We start from the raw sequence: 22,857 nt of genomic DNA, 5'->3' as shown, positions 1-22,857 counted from the left end.
TGCAAGAGAAATTTTGAATGCAAACACTTACTCCATCTGATTTTGAATATATGAAGGTGGGTATAATCTCTTTGACCAAACTACTGTACCAACACCCTTGGAATTCTAATGAAAAATACATGTGGTATTTTCCTACTATACAGCTAGCTGCACCAGAGGCTACTAAGCACATCTCTGAATTGATGAGAAAAGGTTGAGAGCTTGAATTCTCAGTATATTCTCGATAATATACCTCTTGATAGGCTGACCTTTTACAGCCAATTATGATATTTGGAAAGCTTCTTCATAGTGTGCTTGCTGTTAAAGCCAATGTAATCAGAGTAAAAAGCACAATGCTCGTTCAGAGTTTAAAGACAGAAGGTAGAATTACTTCATTCAGTCTGACTTTCTGCATTTTTGGGGTCACAGTATTTCACGAAGAGATCCATCTATTTAGCCCAGTAATTTTTCCTATGTTAAAATATGTCTTCCGAAGAAACTTTCAGTTTTGATGTCAGGACAGCCAAAGATGGTAAATACAATGTTCTGCCAGAAGCCCTGATCCAAAGCGAGCTGGTCTTTGTGCTAAATGCACTGATTTCTTACTAGGACTTCTCCAGTTTCATCTTCCAACAAGCAGACCTTCTTATGGTGCCTGAAAGCGCCACTTTGTACAAAAGACTAATCTCCTTCAATGAGCGTTTCATGCCAGGGGTACTGATCGTAACCTACCAAGGGGATCAGCCACACATATAATAGCTAGGCTACAGCATGAAACCAAATTGAAAGAACTACTAGGGGGAAAAAAAAAAAAGGTACAGAATTAAAAGAAAAAAAAAAAAGAAAAGGCTGAATTCCCTTTTTTTGCATTGTAACCAAATGAAAAAAAAGCATTACAGGGAAGGATTGGCTAGCCAAACTTTTACACAGTGACTATTGAGAAATATATTTATATATAGTCAGAGAACTGTCCAGGCATCATTTATTTTCCTTTGTGGAAATAAGACATTTGTAAAGTAAGCTAGAACTAGATGTGTGCAACTTCTGCATTCATGCAAGGAAAATCTTCTTCATTCATTTTCAAAAAATGACTTATTGCAAAGTGAGAGAAACAATGAAGAGGTTAAATACAATTTATTAATGTATTTCTAGCAATTTTGTACATGTAGTGCTTTTATAAAAATCTTTTGCCAAACTTGCCTACCCTTAAACTTCCTGATATGTCCTCCAAATCCATGATCCAAAAGGATGGTATAAATTTAACAAGCATACATCAGGCTACTTTTAGTGTTTGAAAAAGCAGTTGTTATGAGAAAAATGAAAATAATTGTAGTACTTGTATGAAAGAGGGAGAAAGGTTTTTTTTGATTTTTGGTTGTTTGTTTTTAAATTACAAGTTTGAAAAGAAGAAATGGCTAAATATCACTCCAAAATCAAGATCTCTTACCTGCTGTGAAAGAATAAGAAAATCCCTAAATAGCATATTGCGATATGGTCAAGTGTGACACCTAGAGGCCGTATGTCTAGGATCTAGAATAACTTTGTTTTTCAGCTACAAGTTTTGCACAACATAGATTTAATCTTGGATTTACAAATGGAGCTGCCAGGTTTTGAGAGCCAGAATATATTGCAACATATATTTATATTTTGTTCATCTTACCTACATTCAACTTACTTTTTTGTGACTTCCCTGACTAGGTTCCCTAGCATTTGTACAAAGAAAAGTAACAGGCAGCCCTCCTGAATGTGGGGAGGTGGGCTCAAAACTCTACAGCAAACCCTGAAAGAAGCCTGTACACCTTATTCCAACCTGAAGTTACAGGTTCCATCTCAGCAGAATCCTTTTACCATAGATGGAAATATATTAAAATATCTACCAGAGAATTAGGCTCTCACAAAACGAAGAGAAAATTTGGCCTGTGAATTTACGGAAGGGACCAGGGAGAACAAAACTCCTTTGAGCTGCTCTGTGGATTAATAGGGTCTTGGATCCTGCAACACAAAGATGAGTGAACACGCCCCACCTAATACTTACCTCTTCTAAAAATTAGGAGTGCAACCTTGGCACTGCATCCCCTATAGTGGATGTATTCAAGGGCATCTTAGCTTGCTGACTGAACCAGATCAGGATGTTATGGCTGCCTATTATGCCGTATGTCAAGGAGGTGAAAGGGGAAAAGGATGTTCTCCTTCTGAGGTGGTGAATTTACACCTTGTTCTTTGCTTAAGAATCCTCATGAAGTAAAAACTCTACCCCATCATTCAGCATTTGAAGAACATCCATAGTTCAGAAACTTAAATGGTAAATAAATCCCCATTTTGTGTTTCAGAATAATATGAATACAGAAAAGCAGCCATACAGACTCTTTCTGGCAAAGAAGGATCATAGCACAATGAAATCGGAAGGAAAAAAGAGAGTCTGTTTTTGGGAGATGCAAATAATAATAATCTCATTAAGAAGAGGAACTGATAATCACTTTAAAAATTTGCAGTGCTTTTTAGAAATGTACAGTACCATATAATCTAATGAGTATTGGCTCTAGAAACTCACTACAGCTCTAGAGCTCTTTCCAGAGAGAGAGCTGACTAGTCATTGGCAGCACTTGTCCTTTTCATGCCTAAGTGAAATAGAAAAGTCTTCTTGGAGATAAATTAAAATGATGAGAGTTTGGCTTATGAGAGATGTCCAGGGCTTTGAATACCAATTGCTATAAATGCTTTGAATACTATTTGGGTGTGTTTTCTAGTATTCTTATACACAGCACAAATGGTTTAGTGGGGTACCATCACAGAGTTTATAAAGCATCTTCTGTAGATCTAGAAAAATGGATTGGAGCTTTTTCTAAAATTTCCAGATGTAACCAGCGGCTGCGAAATTAAAGGTGGACAAAAGTGATGCTGGATGTACCTCTTCATTGAGTATTGTTGACCCTAAAAACTGATGTGTTACACAGCAGGATGCTCTGCTGTCTGTACACACTTTGACTTTACTGTGTATAGAAATACAACATCTTCAGAAGATAAGATGATCCTGAAGCTTTTTTTCATAACACTTCATAAACAGAAAGAGATGCTAGCATAGGACTGCATACTAGCACAGGAATACACTAGTACTTGCAGGATGATTCTGTGTGGCAGGCAGCGTTTCATACCCAGAGGCTAAGAAATTTGTATTGTGTTCTCATTTCTCCATTTGCTACCTAACAGTTGCTGTACGCTTGTTTGGTGATCCTCTAACTGTTTAATGCTAGGAAGCATGAACAAAATAATTCCAATCTTTTATGGTTATTGTACTCATAAAATTTTCGAAATTAGTCATATTTTATTCTAGAAAACAAAAAGATGCTAACTTTTAGAGTTAGAGAGTAGTTTACGTAGTCCACATAACTGCTATGCCTCAAATGAACAAATGTACCTGAATATAAATCTATTGAGACCCATATGTTGGTGCTCTTAGATACAGTACTGCCAAAGCTATATTATTGATATGGAGGTTAATTTATTTCTGTATTTTGTCAAGAGCTTCTGAAAGTATTTACACATTTATTTTGGAACATGTAAACCATATGCTGCTGTGCTAACTGATAAATTATGGTCCTTAGGTATGTATTAGAATAGAGATGTCAGTTTGGGCTGGGAACAGTGACTGCACCATTAAATAGGAGGGACGTCTCTCACTCACTGTAGTAAATAGGAAGAGGGTAAGAGCATATTGGATACAGTGGTGTGGAAAAAGTTATCAGCAGCTCTCTGCATTAGGTATGTTCATATGTTCGTAGTGGGCTGAAGCTTGCAGTCAGAATATATTGTCTCTCATGGCTGAAGTCCAGCTTCTGCAGATATGTTAGTGGGTGTCTCTGTGTCCTGTCACTAGCAGCCTGCTTTTTGGCCTGTATTTTCCCTGGCCTTTTCCTGTCCTGATTAAAATAGAATGAGTATCTTGACTGCAAAATAGATGTAGTTCGGCATTAAACGTTTACCAAAGATAGCTTTTCAGGAATCTTTATTGTTTTTCCAGACAAACAAATTTATTTGCACAACTGATATTCCCAGTTACCCCTCCATTCTGTCTTTATGACATATTTTTGAATAACTTTAAAAACATCATAGCTTGTCACCAAGAAAATGGAGATGAAATTATTCTTTAATATTTTCTACTTTTTTTATTTTTTTCTCAGGAAAAAGTATAACCATAAAGAGCAGGATGTAAATATGAGTTTTAATAATCTGTATATTTTAATGAACTTTTAAAAGTATATGGTCATATAGTGGTATAAATATAAGAAAAGATTTGCATGTTGATGTCTATGTGCACACCCCCTTTCATGACAGTGCTTTGTTATTCTACTGAAAATCCTTTGATCCTCTGTGTCAGCTACACAGATGATCTATTTCCTAGGGTCACGTACAAAATATTTTTAGAGTCCTTCTTGCTAGATTCGTAAAAATTCCAGGTAGACTCCATCGTATTTAACGACTCTGAAAGGGGTGCCTTCTATCCTCGCCGCCCTGTAAACTTGACTTTTCCCCTGGTGCATAGCTCTAATAGTTTTATTCTTATTTTTATCAAGGACTTCATAAGTTGTATGCGTTTTTACTTCAGCCGTGCAAGTCAATAAAACTATTGCTATGGATTTCCTGATGAGTTTAGAAATTTTCTTTTACACTCCTTAAATTTTTAGTCTTACTTTTCATAAATTATGCAGCTGGGGTTATTTTTATTATGCTAAGTGTTCTCATATCCCTTTATTTAACATCTAAAATAATATGAAGATGACTTGTTCATTCTTAATCCCAAATTTACCTGTGCAACTGCACTGCACTATAAACTCAGAGGGCCTTTTGTTGTAAAGCAGTATTCTGTCCACAAAACACAGGTTGGGTGGGTTTGTCTGCTTCATAAAGTGAATATAAAATGATGAAGTAGAGGTGAATGAAATGTATTTCCAGAAGTGCTTTAACTGGAGATACAAGTTCTGAATCAGGATGCTATAAATTTGTTAAGATCGTGGCTTTCTATGTATCCCTTATCAACCTATAATCTCCTGATTGTTGCCTGTTTTTCAACAGCTGAGGAACAGTAATCCACACTTGCTTATCTCTCTTAATCACAGCCTCACAGTGCTAGAGCTTCCTGAGCCTTTAATTCCCTCTTAGAGGCGTAACAGAGTGGAAAGTAAACAAAGACGAATTTGCAACCTTCAACATTGCTAATTTGCTCTGATGTCAGAATATTTAAACAGGCAAGGACTTGGGAATTACTTGATCACAGCTGATTTTAATCTAATGCATGTGAAAAGGCTGAGTCTGGGAGGGTTGTGCAAAATGACAGGCGTCCCAAGAGAGGTTGACTGAAGGTTTCTTCTTTAAACAACAATAGCTCCATCATTTTAAAACTCTCGTTCCTGTGTTCCTACAACGTGCTTTGTAGTTGTTTGCATTTTTTTAATGAAACTTTTTTGAATATGGTAGTAGTTTTCTTGATGATTTCTGATTTGCTTCCCAGTCTAAAGGTGTTTGAAACCTGATCCTTGCGCTTTTTATTGCATCTCTTCACTGGGTGGTGGGTGAGAGAGATAAACATCCTAATTAAAAAAGCTTTGTCTCTTTCCACATTTTTGTATCATCGTGACAGCCTGATACATCCTAAGTACTTTTATATGTAAAACTCAGTGTATGTTTTAAAAATGATTGGTGACTTGATCTTCACATTATCTTAAATTACACAGCTGACATTTATGCATGTATATATGTGTGCATACTTTCTGGATAGGAAGGGATGTTATTTTGTGTTACATATTAGAAGCAGAGTTCATCTGCCATGGAGCTGGTATACTTACATGTATGTGCACATTCCCATATACATATATGGATATTCATCCATCCTCACAGCAGAGAGCAATGTGTTATTACCTGAAATGGGTTCGACTAAAATTCAGAGAAAGTAGGTTTTTTCTTCTTTTTTTCCTTCTTTCCCTTCAGTTTCACTTTATGAGATAGTCATATCAGTAATCTATAGCATATGTCATCACTCACATTTTGTTTATAAAATAGTTAATGCAGCATACACACCACTAACAGAACAAGTGTCTGATGCTCTCTTTTCTAAAATATATTGCTATGGATATATAAAGATCTGTTCTGGCTGTATGGCTTGTGTTTCTAAAGCAGGACTGATAATGATTTCTTCTGTTTTTCTTAGTATGTCTCATTTGCAATATTCCAGGGAGAGATGTGTTGCAACCAGTCTTTTGCAGTCGCTCTCTGCAGCGTGACTACAGCATTTGGTTATTTGTGTTTCTCCTCATTGCTGTTTCTCTGTCTCTCACTCTCTCCAGCTGGTGTAAATGCCTTCTGCTGCCTCGCAGAGCCGATAACCTGCTCAGTCAGCTGGAGCCCCCTGCGGACAGCTGTCTCTCTTTTAGCTGATGGAAAACTGCTACTAACTGCTGAATGGAAGAGCGCGGAGCAGCAACCATACTGGCTGCAGCAGCCGCTGCAGCAAGAGCAAGCAAGGACTCTATTGTTCCCTGGTGTTAAACAGTTTTTTCCTTTTAAACTGCCATGCACAATAGCAGGAGAGAGGTTTGCAGTCCGCTTCTCCCTGTGAAGAAATTCTGAAGAGGGGGATATTATTTGAAGGAGGTTTGACCGTCGTGCTGCAGGGTTTGATACTGAAGCAGCCTTCTGAAGGCATGGGGTTGAGCGCGGGGCGCGCTGCCTCATGCCGTGGTCCAGGGGTTTCTGCTGTGCCCGGCCGGTGCGTGGCAGTTCTGGTGGTTCTGCTGGTGGGGATCTGGGACGCTAATGCACAAAGTGAATTTGCAACTTCGTCCGTGTATTTGTGGAAGACCGGTAAGTAAGGATGCCGCGTTAACATAGCTGCATCTTATTTATTTTTAGATGTGAGTAATAATCTGTTTGTGTGCTTTATGAACATGGAGAGAGAGAGAAAGTAAAATCTAAATTAGTAACGCTTACTTGTGGGATTCTAGGAAAACAAATTGGGTCATCTTGCAGGATTCCCTCAGCCAAGCTAGCATTGCAATTAAAAAACAGTTGCGACCGTTACCGTGTTTTGTTTTGTTTTGTTTTCCCTAGGTCTTTTGAAGTTTTTCATTTTGTTTAGTACCTCTGTGTCGTCTGTAAATAGCAAAGGTCAGGGCAGTAGTGCCTGTTCACAATGGAAAGGAAAATTTGTTTCAGTAGGAGTCAGCAGTGTTAACAGCGCTCTAAAAACATTGACATTTCACAAAGAAAGATGTAATTCAGCATGCCTAATCTTTATGCTCTATGCTGACATGTAATATATTAAGTGTAGTAATTGATGGAGAGTTGGGTTTGTTAAATTTAGGTTTGTTGCACAGTATATAGGACATGTGAAAGCTAATGATGGATTATGTGAAATAATCCATGTGATGCCAGATCTCATAACTGAAGAGCCAAAGGCAAATAGGCTATGTAGATTCAGCACCAGACTAGATAGATAATTTCTTCTGCTTTGGTACTAATGAGTTAACGTGTCCGTTTTCAAGATTGCATAGTCATAACAGTGTTCCAGCCTTAACTTTGCTTTAAAAATCAGTAGGGAATTTTCATGTATCTGTTAAATTCTGAATTAAGTCAATATATTATGAATAAGTACATTTTAGTACTCTTCTATAATGTTAGTTCCCATTTATGTAGATTTAAAGTCTCCTTTAGGAAACTTAAAAATTTCAAGGCAGTAAATACTTTACGATGTCTTTGGCAGTTGTTTTTTTCCCTGTACGTTGCCAGGCATAAGTGATCCAAAAAGCAGCCGATTTTTTTTTAAAAAACTGCTTTCCTATTAATAGGATAACGTAGTAAGAGAGAGTGCAAATTAATCATTTGTCTGAAAAACAACTTTGAGATGTCTTTTTCCTGGATGGAAGGCCTCAGCCTTCTGCCACAGAAACAGATCAATTTACAATTACACTGATATCCTCAATTTTTTAAGAGGCTGCATCTATCCAGCAGTCCGAGGAGGAGATTAAAAGGAAATTCATTTAAACAAGAAGAGCTTTCCAATAATGCTAGAAAGAGATATCTGAAGAAGGGAAAATCCTTTGCAACTTTCACTTGCTACTGAAGAATGGATGGCACAATGACACTGACCCATCTTTTTTTCCCCTTCATTTTGAACCATTGACAAATGCAGTTCCATTACAGATTTATACTTTAAAGAACTTTTAGAGTAGGTATGATATAATTTAGTTGTCTGATGAAAAGGTAGTCCTTCTCTTGAGCTTTTCTTTCTGTCATCTCTGCATCTCTGTCATTCTGTCATCTTTCTGTCATCTCCTACTTAAGGAGTAGGATCGGCACGTTCCCTGTATAATTTTTAATACCGTGGCACCATTAATTTGACAATGTTATGAGAAAATCAAGTCAGTGACTCATTTCAAATAATAAACAGCAATATTCACTGATTAAGCTACTCTGTCAAAAGACTGGACTCTTCTAATTCGTTCTTCTGGTGGCAATTATTTTCTCTGCGCTTCATCTCAACTGTTTCATGTTTGTCAATCAAATACACCCTATATTTGAAACTACCAGTATATTTCTTGTTTAGTCTGAAACTAGGGAAACTCTTAAAGGTAGCTTGCGGTCTGATGAATCTAGTCTATCTTTTCCCAGAAATGGGCTATTTCAACAGAACGTACTGCCTTTTAATTTCACTTGTTTTATAAAAGTAGATTTAGCTTCACACTGGTGAGAAAGGACGCACAGTGGCTTGTGTGAAAGACTGGAACTTTCTTGTGTCATGTGATAAACTTTTGGCTCTGATACAGTATACTGCAATATACTGCTTCACTTGGTTGTAACCTCCTTGTTTTTTGAGGTTGCGTGTGTTTCTTTTGGGAAGGCATAAGTAATGTCATACATCTAGAATGCTTAATTTAAATATCTTTTCATGCCGATGAAGTTGGCTAAGATAGTGGCTCAGAAATCAGTTTGATTGCATTCTTTATGGCATCTGTTATAGTGAAATATGTCAATTATGTGAGAAATATACTATTTTTGTTACTGAATTTAGCCTGGCATCAGCTTTTGGCTGTTTGCCTTGTATACGTTTCATATTTATTTCTAAAGACTTTTGAAACAAAAGCTTTGTGTGAACTCTGCCTTTATGACCTCTAAACTGACCTACTGCAGCGTATTTTCTTAAGGATGCCCTTGACAATCTACAAGAGTTGTAAATTTTGAGTTGGGGCAGTCTTTCTCCTAGAAAATATCAGCCGTAGTACCCGTTACTGTTTCCTAATTACTTGATTCTTTTGGGATTGATTCTTTTCTTCTAATTCAAATTTGAATTGTCTACTCTCAACCTATAAAAAATGCTCCTGTCTGCTGCCATACTCCTCCTGTCTGCTGCCATACTCCTCCTGTCTGCTGCCATACTCCTCCTGTCTGCTGCCATACTCCTCCTGTCTGCTGCCATACTCCTCCTGTCTGCTGCCATACTCCTCCTGTCTGCTGCCATACTCCTCCTGTCTGCTGCCATACTCCTCCTGTCTGCTGCCGACCCTGCTTTGAGCAAGGGATTGAACTAGATGATTTCCAGAGGTACCTTCCAACCTCAACGTCGGCCAGTCTGTGATTCTGTATGCGAAATGTATGCGATCACTAAGTCATTTTTAATTCTTCATTTGAAACTGTTTTGAAGTTTTGGCTTTCATATTTTTCTGACGCTTTGATCTCTTGTAAGGATCGGTATTGGCTTTTGTATATTTATGCTGGAATATAGTGTGTGTAATGGACCTTCTGTATAGCCCATGGTATTTAGATGGACATAGTTTATAGATCAGATGATCAGAGGTGCAGTTTAAAGTTTAAATTTCTTGCCAAACATTCATATTCCATACCATGCAGAAAAGGTGTGTGCATTTTTATTTATTCATTTATTTTTTTTTTTAAGATACAAACACACAGCTGGCTTCATTTGATCTGGTCACAGAGCAGAGCTGTCTGGTTTCTTTAATGTAAACTTAAGCAAAGTCTTTATCTGTACAGAATACCTTGCTCTTCATAGCAGAATAATAAAATAGCTAGACTCCCAAAGGTGACTGCCCACTTGATGATTTGAAGTAGAGAACAGAAGTTTTGAGCAAGTCCAAACAGCAGCTTTGGTGTTGAGGGGCTCTGATTCCACTAATGTGAGGCTGGCGCACAATGTCAAGCATTCGAGTTTGGAAGCGGAAAGAATCTTAGCGATTGGGTGGTTAAGCTATTCTGCTTTTTAATGATTATGTAAAAGGAAGGCTGTCTGGATTTGCTGAAAAATATGCTTGACATACAAATCAAAAAATTTTGTGTGTAGTTAAATATGCATTGGGGGAAAAATCTAAATGATATTTCTGTGCATTGTGCTATGAATGACTAGTGAATCAATGTTGAAATAACTGTGATGATGGGTCATAATGTGTAACAATAGCTGTACTAGAAATGTTAGAATGTCTGGGCAATGTAGATATTTGTGGGTATTAGGAAAACTTTGTGTACAGAACAAAAGGAAAGCTGGCAGCATGGTGAGAACCTTCCTGTGGCATTAAAGGTTAAGAACGTTACAGTAAAAATGGGTTAAAAATCACACTTTTACTTTAAATATTTCTTGCAGGACAAACGTTCTCATTTGTAATTTCTGTTCTAATGATGATCAAATGACATATTTCAAAATATATATTTCTTTAGACCATTAAAAAACTCTGCTTCCACTGAATGATCTGTTGTGTTCCTTAGTGGTTGCTCTTCTCTAATTCTACTGATTTCATTTGCAATGGATAGTTCATTGGTTCAAGTTCTACGCTGTTACATTGAACAGTGCTTTAGATATTATAAAGCTTTATTGTATTGATTCTGCATAGACACAACAACAAAAAAAAAACTATGTACCATAATTCAGTAAAGCTGCTTGTGTGCTAACTTCCATTAAATTTAATTGTCCAGTTTCCATTAAATTTAATTGTCCAGTTTCTTTTTTTTAAATTGAAATTTTCATATTTGGGAAACAGCTTATAACGCTCATGCCTGTATTGCCCACCATAGGCTAAAATTTTGACATATCTGTGTTTTTCATACACAGTGTGGAGTGCTGATTGCTAAGTAAAGATTGCCGTATAGTAATCGCTAATCCAAAAGAAGATGCATGTTTTTCCTGGTTTGCAACTATCACTTCACAACGCAGGCCACGTGTATCTACACACCACTGACTAAGCATAGGTGTTTCTTGCCACATCAGAATTCTCCTTTACTTCTTTCTACCTTGTGCTTCATTAGTTTTCGTTAAGCCAGCTGACACTGTGACGTGTGATGTGCTGTCAGTGTCGGGTGTAATGCCTGCCTACAGTTGCTAATATAATTACTGAAGAGCCGCACAAAATCAGCGCAGTTCAATCACATCGTAAAATAGCTTCTTCTGATGGTTTGAAGTAATGCATGTTACATCCTTGAAGTGGAAGGCACAGCACTGGATTGATATCTCAGGAACAAAATAAGTCATAAGGAAAAAAAAAAAGGCGGTAGTGTATTTACCATCATTATGTGTTTTAAGGACTATTGATCAGATCTTGGTGAAAATCAGTAGAGCTGTGCTGAATCATTTGAGCTGTCTGTGATTTTATGATCTGAAGACTTGGTCTGTGTAATGACTACAGTTGGATGTTTTCCTCTTTTTAACAAACTGAGGTAGAACTTTTAGCAAACTTTCTGTAGGCAGCAGTACCTTTTTAAACTGAAAGCAAAAAGTCTTTCTTTCCAGAAGAGAACTCTTAAGTATCTATATTTTTATGTGTATAGCTGTAGCTCAGTGTTTGAGAATTGGTCCTTAGATAACCTGTTCAAAATTGGAGGCAGTGGAGAATTAGAGGAAAGGAGATAATTTGGGTGTAGGAAACATATGGAAATGTGCTCCAGCGTGAACGAGACTCACCGTGAGATCAGTGCGCCAGAACCCACTTGAAGTCCCCCTTTGAAGCTGCTTCATTTGTGAGCTGTGTGGCCTGAGGGCTCCCCGTGTTCTTTCCCTGAGCTCCTGCAGGCAGCAGCATCTCTTGGACCGGTTCTTCCTCCTCCATCCTCCCAGGAAGAGCATGGTGTGAAGGCCTCCGACTTTGCCTGAAGAGCTAATGAATAGTTTTTTATGTGGCTTCAAGATATTACTGTGGGATCTTTTAATCACATCATGCTCCTTCAGTACTTGATAAGAAGTTGGGTCTCAACCCCGCTACTGTGCTTTTTAACCTCTTGGTTTCATGATTACCCACAGAATAGAATGAACTCAACTTCTATACCATTGCACACGTCAGATGTTGCAATTTTGAAAGTTCTGTGGTCCAACTCCATTTAAAAAAAAGTGCAGTGCCTATTGTGAAATTGGAGGGAGGAGAGTTCGGACACTTTGAAATCCCTCATCTAATACCATTGATGGCTAAAATGCATAAATTTCAGTTTATTTATTATTCCACATATGCCTAGAACTGCCCTTATCTTTGCAGGACTGGGTGTTCCCATGTCAATTGTTCCTTGGAGCTCAGTCCAGCAGACATTGCAAAACATGCAAAAATGCACCCTGGCAGGAGCGATCACGAAGGAAGAGGGAAGAGAGGAAAATCACTTCACGGCCTTCTGATTAGAGTACTTGCCTTTCAAGGGTTGTGTCAGCTTGTTTACTGATGCTGTTCCACTGTGGAGCAGAAAATTCAGTATTTGTGATACTGTGTTTTTTCAAAACCAGAGAAAAGAATTTTGCAGTAATCGCAGCATGAGATGGGAGACAGATAAGCCTATGTCAGTGAGTAGAAAAGTCCTTATTTTAAAGAGATTATGAAGAAATGATCTGAAGAGACGGATTAGATGTGAAGAGCTAGGGAAGTCTAAATGAGAAAAGATGTTTTAACTTGAGGCCTGACTGACAGGAAGGAAATTCACTTGTTGTCCGTGCTGATGATAAGAGGGTAATGAGGATGTCTTCAAGGGAAAATGGAGCTCTAGTTACAGCACGGTGAACCTGAGCTGACACCTGCACGTCCATGACAGCGGAGAGGGAGGCCAAGATTTTTAGACTATCAACATATAAGGATCCTGTTTATCAGGATTCATCTCTTTGATTCTCAGGCCTTCAGTTACAGAATAGGGTGAAAGGCATATTAGTAAAAGCTGCATTTCCTCTCTTCAAAGAATAAAGGTTGCTCAGACACGATGTGATAAAGACATGTTACTTTTCCTTGACTTTGAATTTACATTGACTTTAATATAAATGATCCTCTAGGACTGAATGTGGCTTAGTGTTTTATACCTGTGCCCTGTATAAATTCATATTCATTAGAATTAAAATGTCTCACTTTTATTACATTATTATGTGTGTCTAAGCAACCACATTGTTTACTGGCTCCCAGTTAAAGCTGACTTTTATGTAGCCAAGTGGGGTTTTTCTGTCTATGACTTGAATAAAGAAACGTTCATTTTCGTTAGGCGCGTTCATCGCTCTTGGTTTTTGCCCTCATTTGTAAAATATCCCTTCAGATTTTTTATTCAGTAGAAATTGTGGAAGGCAAGTATTAAGTCCTTGATTAATTTGAAAGGTTTTCAGTGCAGCTTAGCAGCACAACATTTGGCAGAGATGCCGAAAATGGTTGGTTTAAGGAAATTATTTATAAATGTTGTTTAGTAATCTGTCATTATTTAAACAAATCAGTGTAAATATTTAAATCGTTGAAGATAAGTTTTGTGCTGCCTTAAAAACACATTTTCTTATGCAATTATTTTACCGTATCTGAAATATGGAAATAGAAAAAAAGAATCCTTTATGTGTTACGAAACAAGTGGGGCTGATCTTATAAGCCTCTAGTTAACGTAAACAGGTCGTATATCCTGGGCTAATAGTTGACTTCACTTATGCTGCTTGAGCAGTGTTTTGAAGCTGTCAGGAAAGTATGAAATGGTAGTTGATCATTTTGTCCTGGCAGCTGAGAACGTCTGGCTTGTTTTTTAGCAAATGCCCTGGAGTGCTTATGCTAACTGGATAAGCTGAATCCTGCAGTTGGTGGGGATACCAGAATATGAGAATCCCTCAAAAGCTGTGGGTTTTCTGTTGTTGGCTGGCTCCTGCAGTGTTGGATTAATTCTGTTTATTAATGGACAAGCGTTTAACCTTGCAGCTCCTAACTCTAATATCAAGTTTTATCATCCTATTCATCCACTCAGTTCAGAAGTTAAAATCCTGTTGCTTTTAATACAGATTTAATAGCATGCCCAATTCCCATAATATAAAAACTAGTATTCTCAAAGACAAGTAGTAGTCTATAATAGTTTGAGGTAATACTTGTGGTGTAAGCTGAATTGCATATTATTTTAAGTACTGCAGCTGAGAAAGTACTTTCTAGCTTTTAGAAGAGTAAATGTATTTATTCTGCTTACTAAAGATCCATTGCTGCATTCACAACTTTCTTCTATATACATATATATATATATATATATACACGTAGGTATGTATTTGTGTAGACTTTGTGTGTGATCTATTTCCTGTCTGCAAACAAGGCCCCTCCATGTAAAGGGGCTGAGGGACCTTTTTCTGGATCTAGGACCAATCAAAGTCTCTATTTCTCTTTCTTAGGCAAGTGAAGCTGGAAAGAAAGGAAGGAGTGGGTTACTTAGGTGGATAAAGATTTGTTTCATGAATTTAAACTGACAGAAGTTGATTTTTCTGTTGTGTTGCGTGGATTCTCAGAGGAAGCAATGGGGTGGCACAGCCTAAGGTCGGAGACAGTAGTAGCATTGCTTTGGGATTTTGCTTATGATTTTTTTTCTTTCTTTCTTTTCTATTTCTATCTAGTGAGGTAATAAAAATATATGGTGTTACTAAAATAGTGGAAGAATTAAATGAAACATATTTTTGAGGGTGTCTGAATTATATTATTTGTTAAAAGTCTTCCATTTTTGAGCTGTGTATTTCCTTGCCTAAAAAACCGAAAGATCTTACCAGGAAGTTAAATTTTAAATGATTGCAGTTAACCATATAACCATACTGTATCAGTTATTAAATATGAATCAAAAGCTACTGTAAGCAGTTTCACTACCCCAGCATAAATTAAACTCCCCTAGAAATCCCATTATTTACCACTTTCATATTAATGTCGCACAGCGCTGTACGTCTCAGTGCCCGGAATTTCACATGCAATCCAACGGGCTGTTGTGGAAGCAGTCAGCGCCCTCTAAGCCTTCGTTAGCACTGTGCATTTGGATAAGGCTGACTCTTCTGGAAGTTGTCAGTAGATTGCAGTGTCTATTTTTTTAGAATTTACTTTTCTACATTTTGTGAGCATGGCCACGGTTGTTTCGGTGCTTTTTATGCCTGCAGAGTAGAGAAGGAAGAGCTGATGTGTTTGCGTGCATTTGGGGAAGGAGTGCTATTACATGCAGCCCTGGGTGACTGCCTTGTGCGACCCCTCCTGAATGGTGCTGTTGCAAAGAGCAACAGCTTGCAAACGTCCAAGTACTTGTAAGAGTTCTCTATATGCGTTTGTAGAGAGAGGGAAAGAGATAATAAGTAAAATAGCTGTTTTGTCTAGGCTGTTTATATTGCATAAAGTGATTGGAAGGATATTAATTGGAAATGATTGCTAATGTAATGAGACACATTTACACATTTTAAAAGATTGATGACATCTGTTAGTCCAATGAGAAATTTCTTAATAAGATATGTTATTAGTTTCTACCTCCTGTTATGCAAAATGAAATGGTTATATTACTGAACAATAACATAACTCTCCCTAATTGTATTTGAGAATAGCTATTTTACAACTAAGCCATTAGAGAAATAAAGAGGAGAGCAGAGATACTGCTTTATAATGACTTGTGTTTGTACAGCACCTAGCACAACTGAATCTCCTTCGATTGCTGGTGTTCCTATGTAGCACAGCTTTATGCAAAATGATATAATTAAAACTTTAAAACATACTGTTCACCAAAATACCAAGGTAAATGATTAACATTCAGAAGAACACTCAAATAATTTTAAGTGCCAAAAATAGTTTGAATAGCTGATGCTCAAGATGCCGTACTAGAAGATAATACAAGAGAAGATTGTTTCACAGGAAAACAATGTTATGAAAAACCTTGGAAGCAGTATTGTCTGTGTAACAGTTCCAAAGTGCACTGTTGGAAGAAAAATGTTTATAATAGTAAGAAGAATGTGTTTAAACATTACTTAGCGTTTCCACATTCACATATGTGGCAGTGATCCCTTCGGCTCTTTGCATGTAGCAAAACTCTTGCTTTCAATTCCTTATAAACGTGACTGACTATTCTCCAAGATCAGTTGTTTTGCAGTTTTCTGCTGACTGAATCAAGTGTATGTTGTAATGAATTTTGTTTTGTTTTATTCTGTTGTACTTGATTTGTGTATGACATTTGATCAAGATAATACCCTAACTAGGGGAAGAAGTAGGGGAAGAGAGGAAAAGGCATTACAGTAACTGTAAGACTGTTGCATCTGGTATGAGGTAACAGCAAAAACGAAAAGAAAACTTGAAAGAGGCTGGCTCTTTAATCCAGTCTCAGCTCTGCAATTAGCATCTTGCAGTGACGTTTGGCAATCTGGTTCACCTTCTGTAAAATTACATTTGTATGAGTGTAGTTTTCTGTAGGAGTCAAAGTACTATGCAAAAGTAAAATAGAAGAAATCCTGAGAGTTGTATTTTTCTGATATAGTTGCATATAGTTTCCAGGAAGCCAACACTTAAAAACATGTGCAGTACTTGCTGCGTGCAAGGAGAAAAGGATGAAATGGAAGAGACTTGAATAGGGCTGAAAAGAGAGGGCAAAAGCTGCACAAATACGATTTTTTTTTTTAATTAGCACTATTTTTCTAATGAAACAGTCTAGAAACTATTTTTAATGACATTTCCTATAACATTTATACATACATGTGCATGCTTGCATAGGTGGTAAATATGTATGTGATGGTCTGAAAATATTAGAGAACAATGCTTATGACTCCAATGGTACCACCTCAAAATATACATTCTTTACTGATAGATTACATAGGTCTTCACTCTCTGTCTAAAGCAGTAGCATAGCTTAAATGTATTTATTTGTGCTTACAATCTAATAACAAAAGTATAATCTTATATACCATTTTTATGTGGAGAAATTGTAGCTTTTCTGCTACTTAGCTTGCTATTAGCAAGAGAAATACTTTGAAAGCCGTTACAGAAATCACTTTTTTATGATCCTACATGAAACTCTCAGGAAGCTTTGCTTTTTAGACACTAGCATTGGAAAGACCAACTTGGCCCCACAACTGTTCCTGCAAGATATGCTTAGTGCCATGAAAAGATAATAAAAGGAAGAGGAGGGAGAGTGACAAAGTGAATGAGCATACAAGTAAGATTTGTAGTCTTTAACTTGAACAGCCACAAGCCATTCATCCATGTCATGTTTCAACATGATTTATGAACAAGAACACCTTGGGAATAGTTTGGATACCTAAACCATAAAAACAGGAAATTCAGGTTATTTTCTATGCACCGTACTTGCTAGTCTTTTCAGGGAGCTTCAGGAGATGTCAGTGGGCCTCACTGCACAGAAGTGTGATCTCTTAAAAACTCAGCAAAGTGCTTTAGGAGCTACCATGACAGATTGCTGCAGGTGATTTGCATATTTGTTAGTAAAAAATATTTAATTTTATCCTCTGTTTAAGATGCTTTAAAAGTTCCTTTAAAAATTCTCAAGTAGCCTTAGGAAATAAATCAAACTGATGAGTATATGCATTGATTATAATTAATTTTTGATTTTTTTAATAGTATAAATTTAAACTATTTTAACAGATGCACTACTAATTACATGTGATGGAGGTAACTCTAAATTCATGATTTTGTTATATAGATATAAGACAGCTTAGTTTTTAAGAAAGCATCATTTTTGTCTTTTTCTCATGCTTACTCTGATTACAGTTCTTCATAATTTCTCATGAATAGTGTACTGGTTAGTTTTTATCTTAACACAAAAGTAATAGTCTTTAAGGATCAGGGTTCGGAAACAAAAGATAAAATTGGTAAGCAAGGATTTTACCTTTGGATGAGCAGTGTTTGCTGGGTTTTCCAAAATAGGTATGTTTTTTGAAGCTTCACCTACAGAGGAACACTTCTGATTAGAAGTGAACTAAGAATTCAGTGGCCTAAAAATTGCTGCCATGCAAACAGAAAAAAACCTCTCCAAACCAAAAAATTCTTGCTTCTGTCGTATTTTCATCGCTATCATTTAAGAAATAGAATATAACTGTGTTCATATTGATGAGAAATTGATAACATTATTTTAGGGTAGAGACAGAGATTAAACAGTGAACCTGTATCTCTAAGAATAAGTTGGGTATGGTATATTGTTCATATATAGATGTCACTTTGGGTGTAAATAGTCCTAGTGTAAGATAATGGTAGATATTGATTTGCTACTAAAGTCCAGTTTTTGGAGGCAAAGATTTTATGTAGTTCTTGCACAGGATGTATGTAGATCTTCTGAACTAAGATCTTACAACCTTAGTAAGTCCATTGTTAAAGGTGGGCGTAGTAAAGCCTTCAATATATGCCCATATCGTTCAAAATATGTTGTTTTTAACAGCAAGTAAAACACTGTTACCCAGAAATTTTATTATTTTTATACTGTGAATGGAATCCAGTCTGTATGTAATTCCTTTAGAGCTATTAGTAGCGCTCCTACAGGCAGACATGCATTAAACAAAATATAGATGGAAAAGAGAACTTGAGATGAAGAAAAGCTATATCTTAATTAAGACAGAATATCAAAAGGAAAAAAATGAGTTGTTTGCAGTCTGTGTGATGCCTGTAATCTTGACTAACACAATTCAATGTTGCAAATTCTTTTCAATTTAAGACAGACGTTCTTCACCTTTTATGTAAATGTCATCATTTAAGAGTTATTTTGGAAAGGAAACAAAATTATATTAAAAAGTCAAAGAACAAAAATGTCCTGTTTTCTGCATTATAAATCAGTTAATATATTACTTCATTGTTAATATAAAACTTTGTAAATACTTTCAAAGCCAAAAAAAAAAAAGAAAGAAGTTATCATTGGCTAAGATATGCAAAATCTTTAGAGTATTATAGATTTAACTTAGTCTAGGTAGGAAAAACAGATTAATAAACAGTAGCTCAAGAAAAAAAAATCATACAAATTTGAGTGCAGAATATGAAAGATAGCACAGCAATTAAAGAACAGAAAGAATTACTTTTGTGTTATATCACTTTACCTGTATCTGGAGCTAACGCACAGAGCACTCATCTAATTTATTGTAGTTGGTTATGAACAAGGAGTGCATTTGAAGTAGTAACGTTGCGTTTCATTTTGAACTTTTTAAGTAAAGATGAAGAAGACTCCCTGAAGATGGTAAAAATAGGAAACTCATTAAGAAAGCCAAGGGCTTTTTGGAGAGTACGTTTTTGCAGAGTGTTCCCCCCCCACACACACTTTGTGTGTTTCAGAGCGTGCTGCAGCTTCTAATGAAAAAAATAATGCAGTTCATTAATCTGGAAAAAGTTCTCAAAGTAGCTATATTTTCACACAGTATTTTAGGAATTAGTTTCAACATAATTGGTTGGATGTCAATATTAAAAAGCACCCTAATGAAAAAGGAAATGCGCAAACTATGATACTTCACTTCTCCTGCTGAAAAATTTAATGAGGCTGAATAATTATCGTTTCTCTCTTCTTCCTTTCCAGTCTGCCATGTCTTTCCCAAGCACTGCTTTACATTTGTTGTAAATATTTTAACCGGTAGGATTTCTCTCCCCTTAATTGAAAGACTGTGCTATGGTCTGCATGTTGCACCATTTTACAGTTCGTTCATCTTTTTCCGTAATCGTCTTTTTCCGCTGGATTCCTCAAGAAGAGTATTTGTAGGTCGTTATGCCCCTCAGTTATCGCTTAGCTGAGCTGTTCTTAGTGAACACTAAACTTTTTTAGTAAATTAACCTGCTAGTGCTGTGCCAAGCAACCCAATATCTTGTTTACATAAAGTCAGATTAAACCAACTGGAGAAATCTTTATCTTCTAACTTCAGATTGAGAGTTACTTCCTGCTGAGTTGTGATCATTGCCCAAATACACATACTTTCCAATTACTGAGTTGACTTTTAAACACTGATTTAATCAAGTTTTGTAGCACATGGGAATTGAGACTTTTCATCGAAAGCCCATTGTGTGCGTTTGAAAAAAGAGGACCTGTTCTTCTGATAACAGTGACCACAGAGCGAGGTAGTACCAATTTGCCAAGTTTTTTCTATGTTTGAATTGTTGGTGCAATAGATATCTTTTGGTTAGCTCAAAGTCACAGCGTAGTCAAATGTGAAATGAAGCATTTGGATGAGTTCTATAAAATTCAAAAAATGTTTGTATATAGAGTTTTTCAGGAGTTATGAACTCTATTGTCTTCTATGACTTTTTTTTTTTTGATAGAGATTGATGGTTTTAGTTTCCTGTCTGTTTCTCATACAGCATGTATTAACGCTTCCATTTCCTAACCCGTTTGTGTCTCAATATGCTAATCGATGCTGCACGAAGAGGTTTGTGCTGACTCTTTTCTCAGCATGACCTGGGTCTGCAGTAACTGCCTGGGCAATAACTGCTCAGAAATCTGAAGAAATGTGTGCCCATACTGTGGCAGGCCTCTACCTGCAACAAGACGAAGTGATTCAGTTTTTTCAGTCATACAGTATTAAGGTACTTCAAAAGAGAAAATGAAAGAGAGAAACAAAGACAATTTGTTTTTTCTAATGAAGCCAACACCTGAGAATTTTTAGCAAAAATTAAGTGAAATTAGAAAGCAAAGCCTGAATCATTTTTCTGGTTTTGGTAATGTTATTCTAGGTCTTCAGCTTAAAAATACCACCATGCTGGTGATGCAAAGCTTTATTTGAATATTCAGCTGCACTCTGCAAAGTCACTTGATGGTTCAGCAGAAATTTGCTGCAGTTTCTTTAGAGCCTGCAGACTTGCAGATGACCGGGATTGCTGGTTTAGGAGACTGCTGAAGCCACAGTGGCTCGTTATGCTCTGCTTCCTGGCCTGCAAGACCCCTGGTCGTGTGTAGTGTCAATGATAGCATCAAATATGTGGTATTAAGAGATGACACCTTTTTCTTCACTTTATAAGAAGGTGAGATGTGACTGGAAACCCTTAGCGTAAATCTAACAAGCAAAATGTGACAGACATCTACATAATCTCTATATATAGAAAGTTTTGTTTTGTTCCTAATTCAGTTTGATTTGATGATTCTGTGAGTTTTCTCTTTTAATCATGGTCAAGAGATAAGCAAATCTAAGTCTTTCTAGTAGGACATTTAGTGCAAACATATTTTCTCTTACTATACAGATCATTCTTCCTGTTCCTTTCCCAGCAATGCTGGTGTCATCCTTGGTGTCATCCTCAGCAGCAACTTAACACGTGGGCTAAGCAGACTCTCCAAGAACAGCGTTTTCTCTCTCTCTCTCAACAACAAAATTCTTTTGCGGATAGATTTTTATGAATCTAATAATAATTCTATTTTCATGTTGTTGTTATTACAGTCATTTTAAGAACAGTTTATTATCTGTTTTCTATTGGAAAAGTAAAATTTTGAGGCCCAACCTTCTATGCGTTTAGCTCCTGTGAATTTGATGCCATGACTCAAGCTAATGCAAGTACCCAACGTTAGTTCTGGAACATAAGCACAGGGGATAAAAGAGCAACAGTGTTTTGCCTCAACATAATTTTGAGGTGTTTACTGAGAAAATATTTAACTAGCATTTTTCGTTTAATTTGGAAATGAAGTTTTGAGATTAAAATGTATATAAATGCACTTCCTATTCTTTCTATTAAAAGAGGGAAAATATTGTCCTTGAGAAGTCCCCAAATTATTCTTTTTGCCATTATATATTAAAGGAAAAAGACAAAAATACAGCCTATATTTTGTATCATTACCTTCAATTGAAAAAATACGTAGCTTTGTGCAGCTTTCAATATACTTGTGATTTCCTTTTTGTACATCAGCTAAAAATTAACATAGTATCCAGAGGTGGGGCTTTTCCTAACATGGGGGCTTCCATAAGCTTTTATTCCCTTGTGTGTCATTGGGAGTGCATGTAACTGAAAGTGTCCTGTAGAGCAGCTTTTAGAAAGTGCGTGTTGTCTTTTCAGTTTTATTTAGAAGATTCTGTATGAGTTACCCTCATTGATACAACCTATATACAAATTAAATGCTGCTACTACTTTTCCATGTGAAAAACATGTTAAAACCTATTTTAAAAAAGCTGTTAAACGTTTGTCACGATCATATTTTCTTTTCAGGAGTTTCTTGGCTAATGGATAGATTAGCCTTATTGCTTTTGTTAAAGAATTGCACCTTATTCCTTGAATTAAAAGAATAAGAGACAGAAGATGAAATTGAGTTAGCTGCTTGTTATTTCCTCTTATTTTGGAGGAGTTTTTGGAAATGGTTATACTTTATCCTTTGGAAATATGGATGTCTGATGGAATTGATTCTGTATGTATTCTGCCAATGTAATTTTAGCAAGCAGGCTTGGTAACCATACTTACAGAATTGGGAGTTTTGGATTAACAGATTGCTTTGGCATTCTTTACTTTTTAAGTTCTAGCCTGTTGGTGGCAATCTGGGACATTTTAATGTAGATTTTTGTTTGAGCTGTCCACAAGAAGTATAGTAGCTGGTAACAAGTTCTTAACTGAGGCACATAAAACTGAGTTTTATGTGCCTAATCCATTTCTGTCTCCTTTTTTCGTACGTTAAGACCATTATCTACTACAGAATTGAAGCAATGAAAAATGCTACTTATTCGGGTTGTTC

General features: G+C 36.5%; 1 protein-coding gene across 5 annotated transcripts in view; it reads left to right on the top strand.

Annotated features, from left to right (window-relative positions):
- Nucleotides 1–22,857, top strand: part of THSD7A (thrombospondin type 1 domain containing 7A) — a 287,638-nt gene that overhangs the window by 77,125 nt on the left and 187,656 nt on the right. For all 5 annotated transcript variants that reach the window (XM_068934979.1, XM_068934981.1, XM_068934982.1 and 2 more), the window contains one exon: nt 6,318–6,834. In XM_068934979.1, coding sequence (XP_068791080.1) covers nt 6,675–6,834 — 160 coding nt within the window. In that variant the 5' untranslated portion in view covers nt 6,318–6,674. The remainder of the gene's footprint in view (nt 1–6,317; nt 6,835–22,857) is intronic.

Source organism: Struthio camelus, chromosome 2, assembly GCF_040807025.1.
Source record: "Struthio camelus isolate bStrCam1 chromosome 2, bStrCam1.hap1, whole genome shotgun sequence".
In the NCBI taxonomy this organism is placed as follows: domain Eukaryota; kingdom Metazoa; phylum Chordata; class Aves; order Struthioniformes; family Struthionidae; genus Struthio; species Struthio camelus.
Note: the sequence above shows the minus strand (reverse complement) of the source record. Positions and strands in the feature narration are given on the sequence as shown.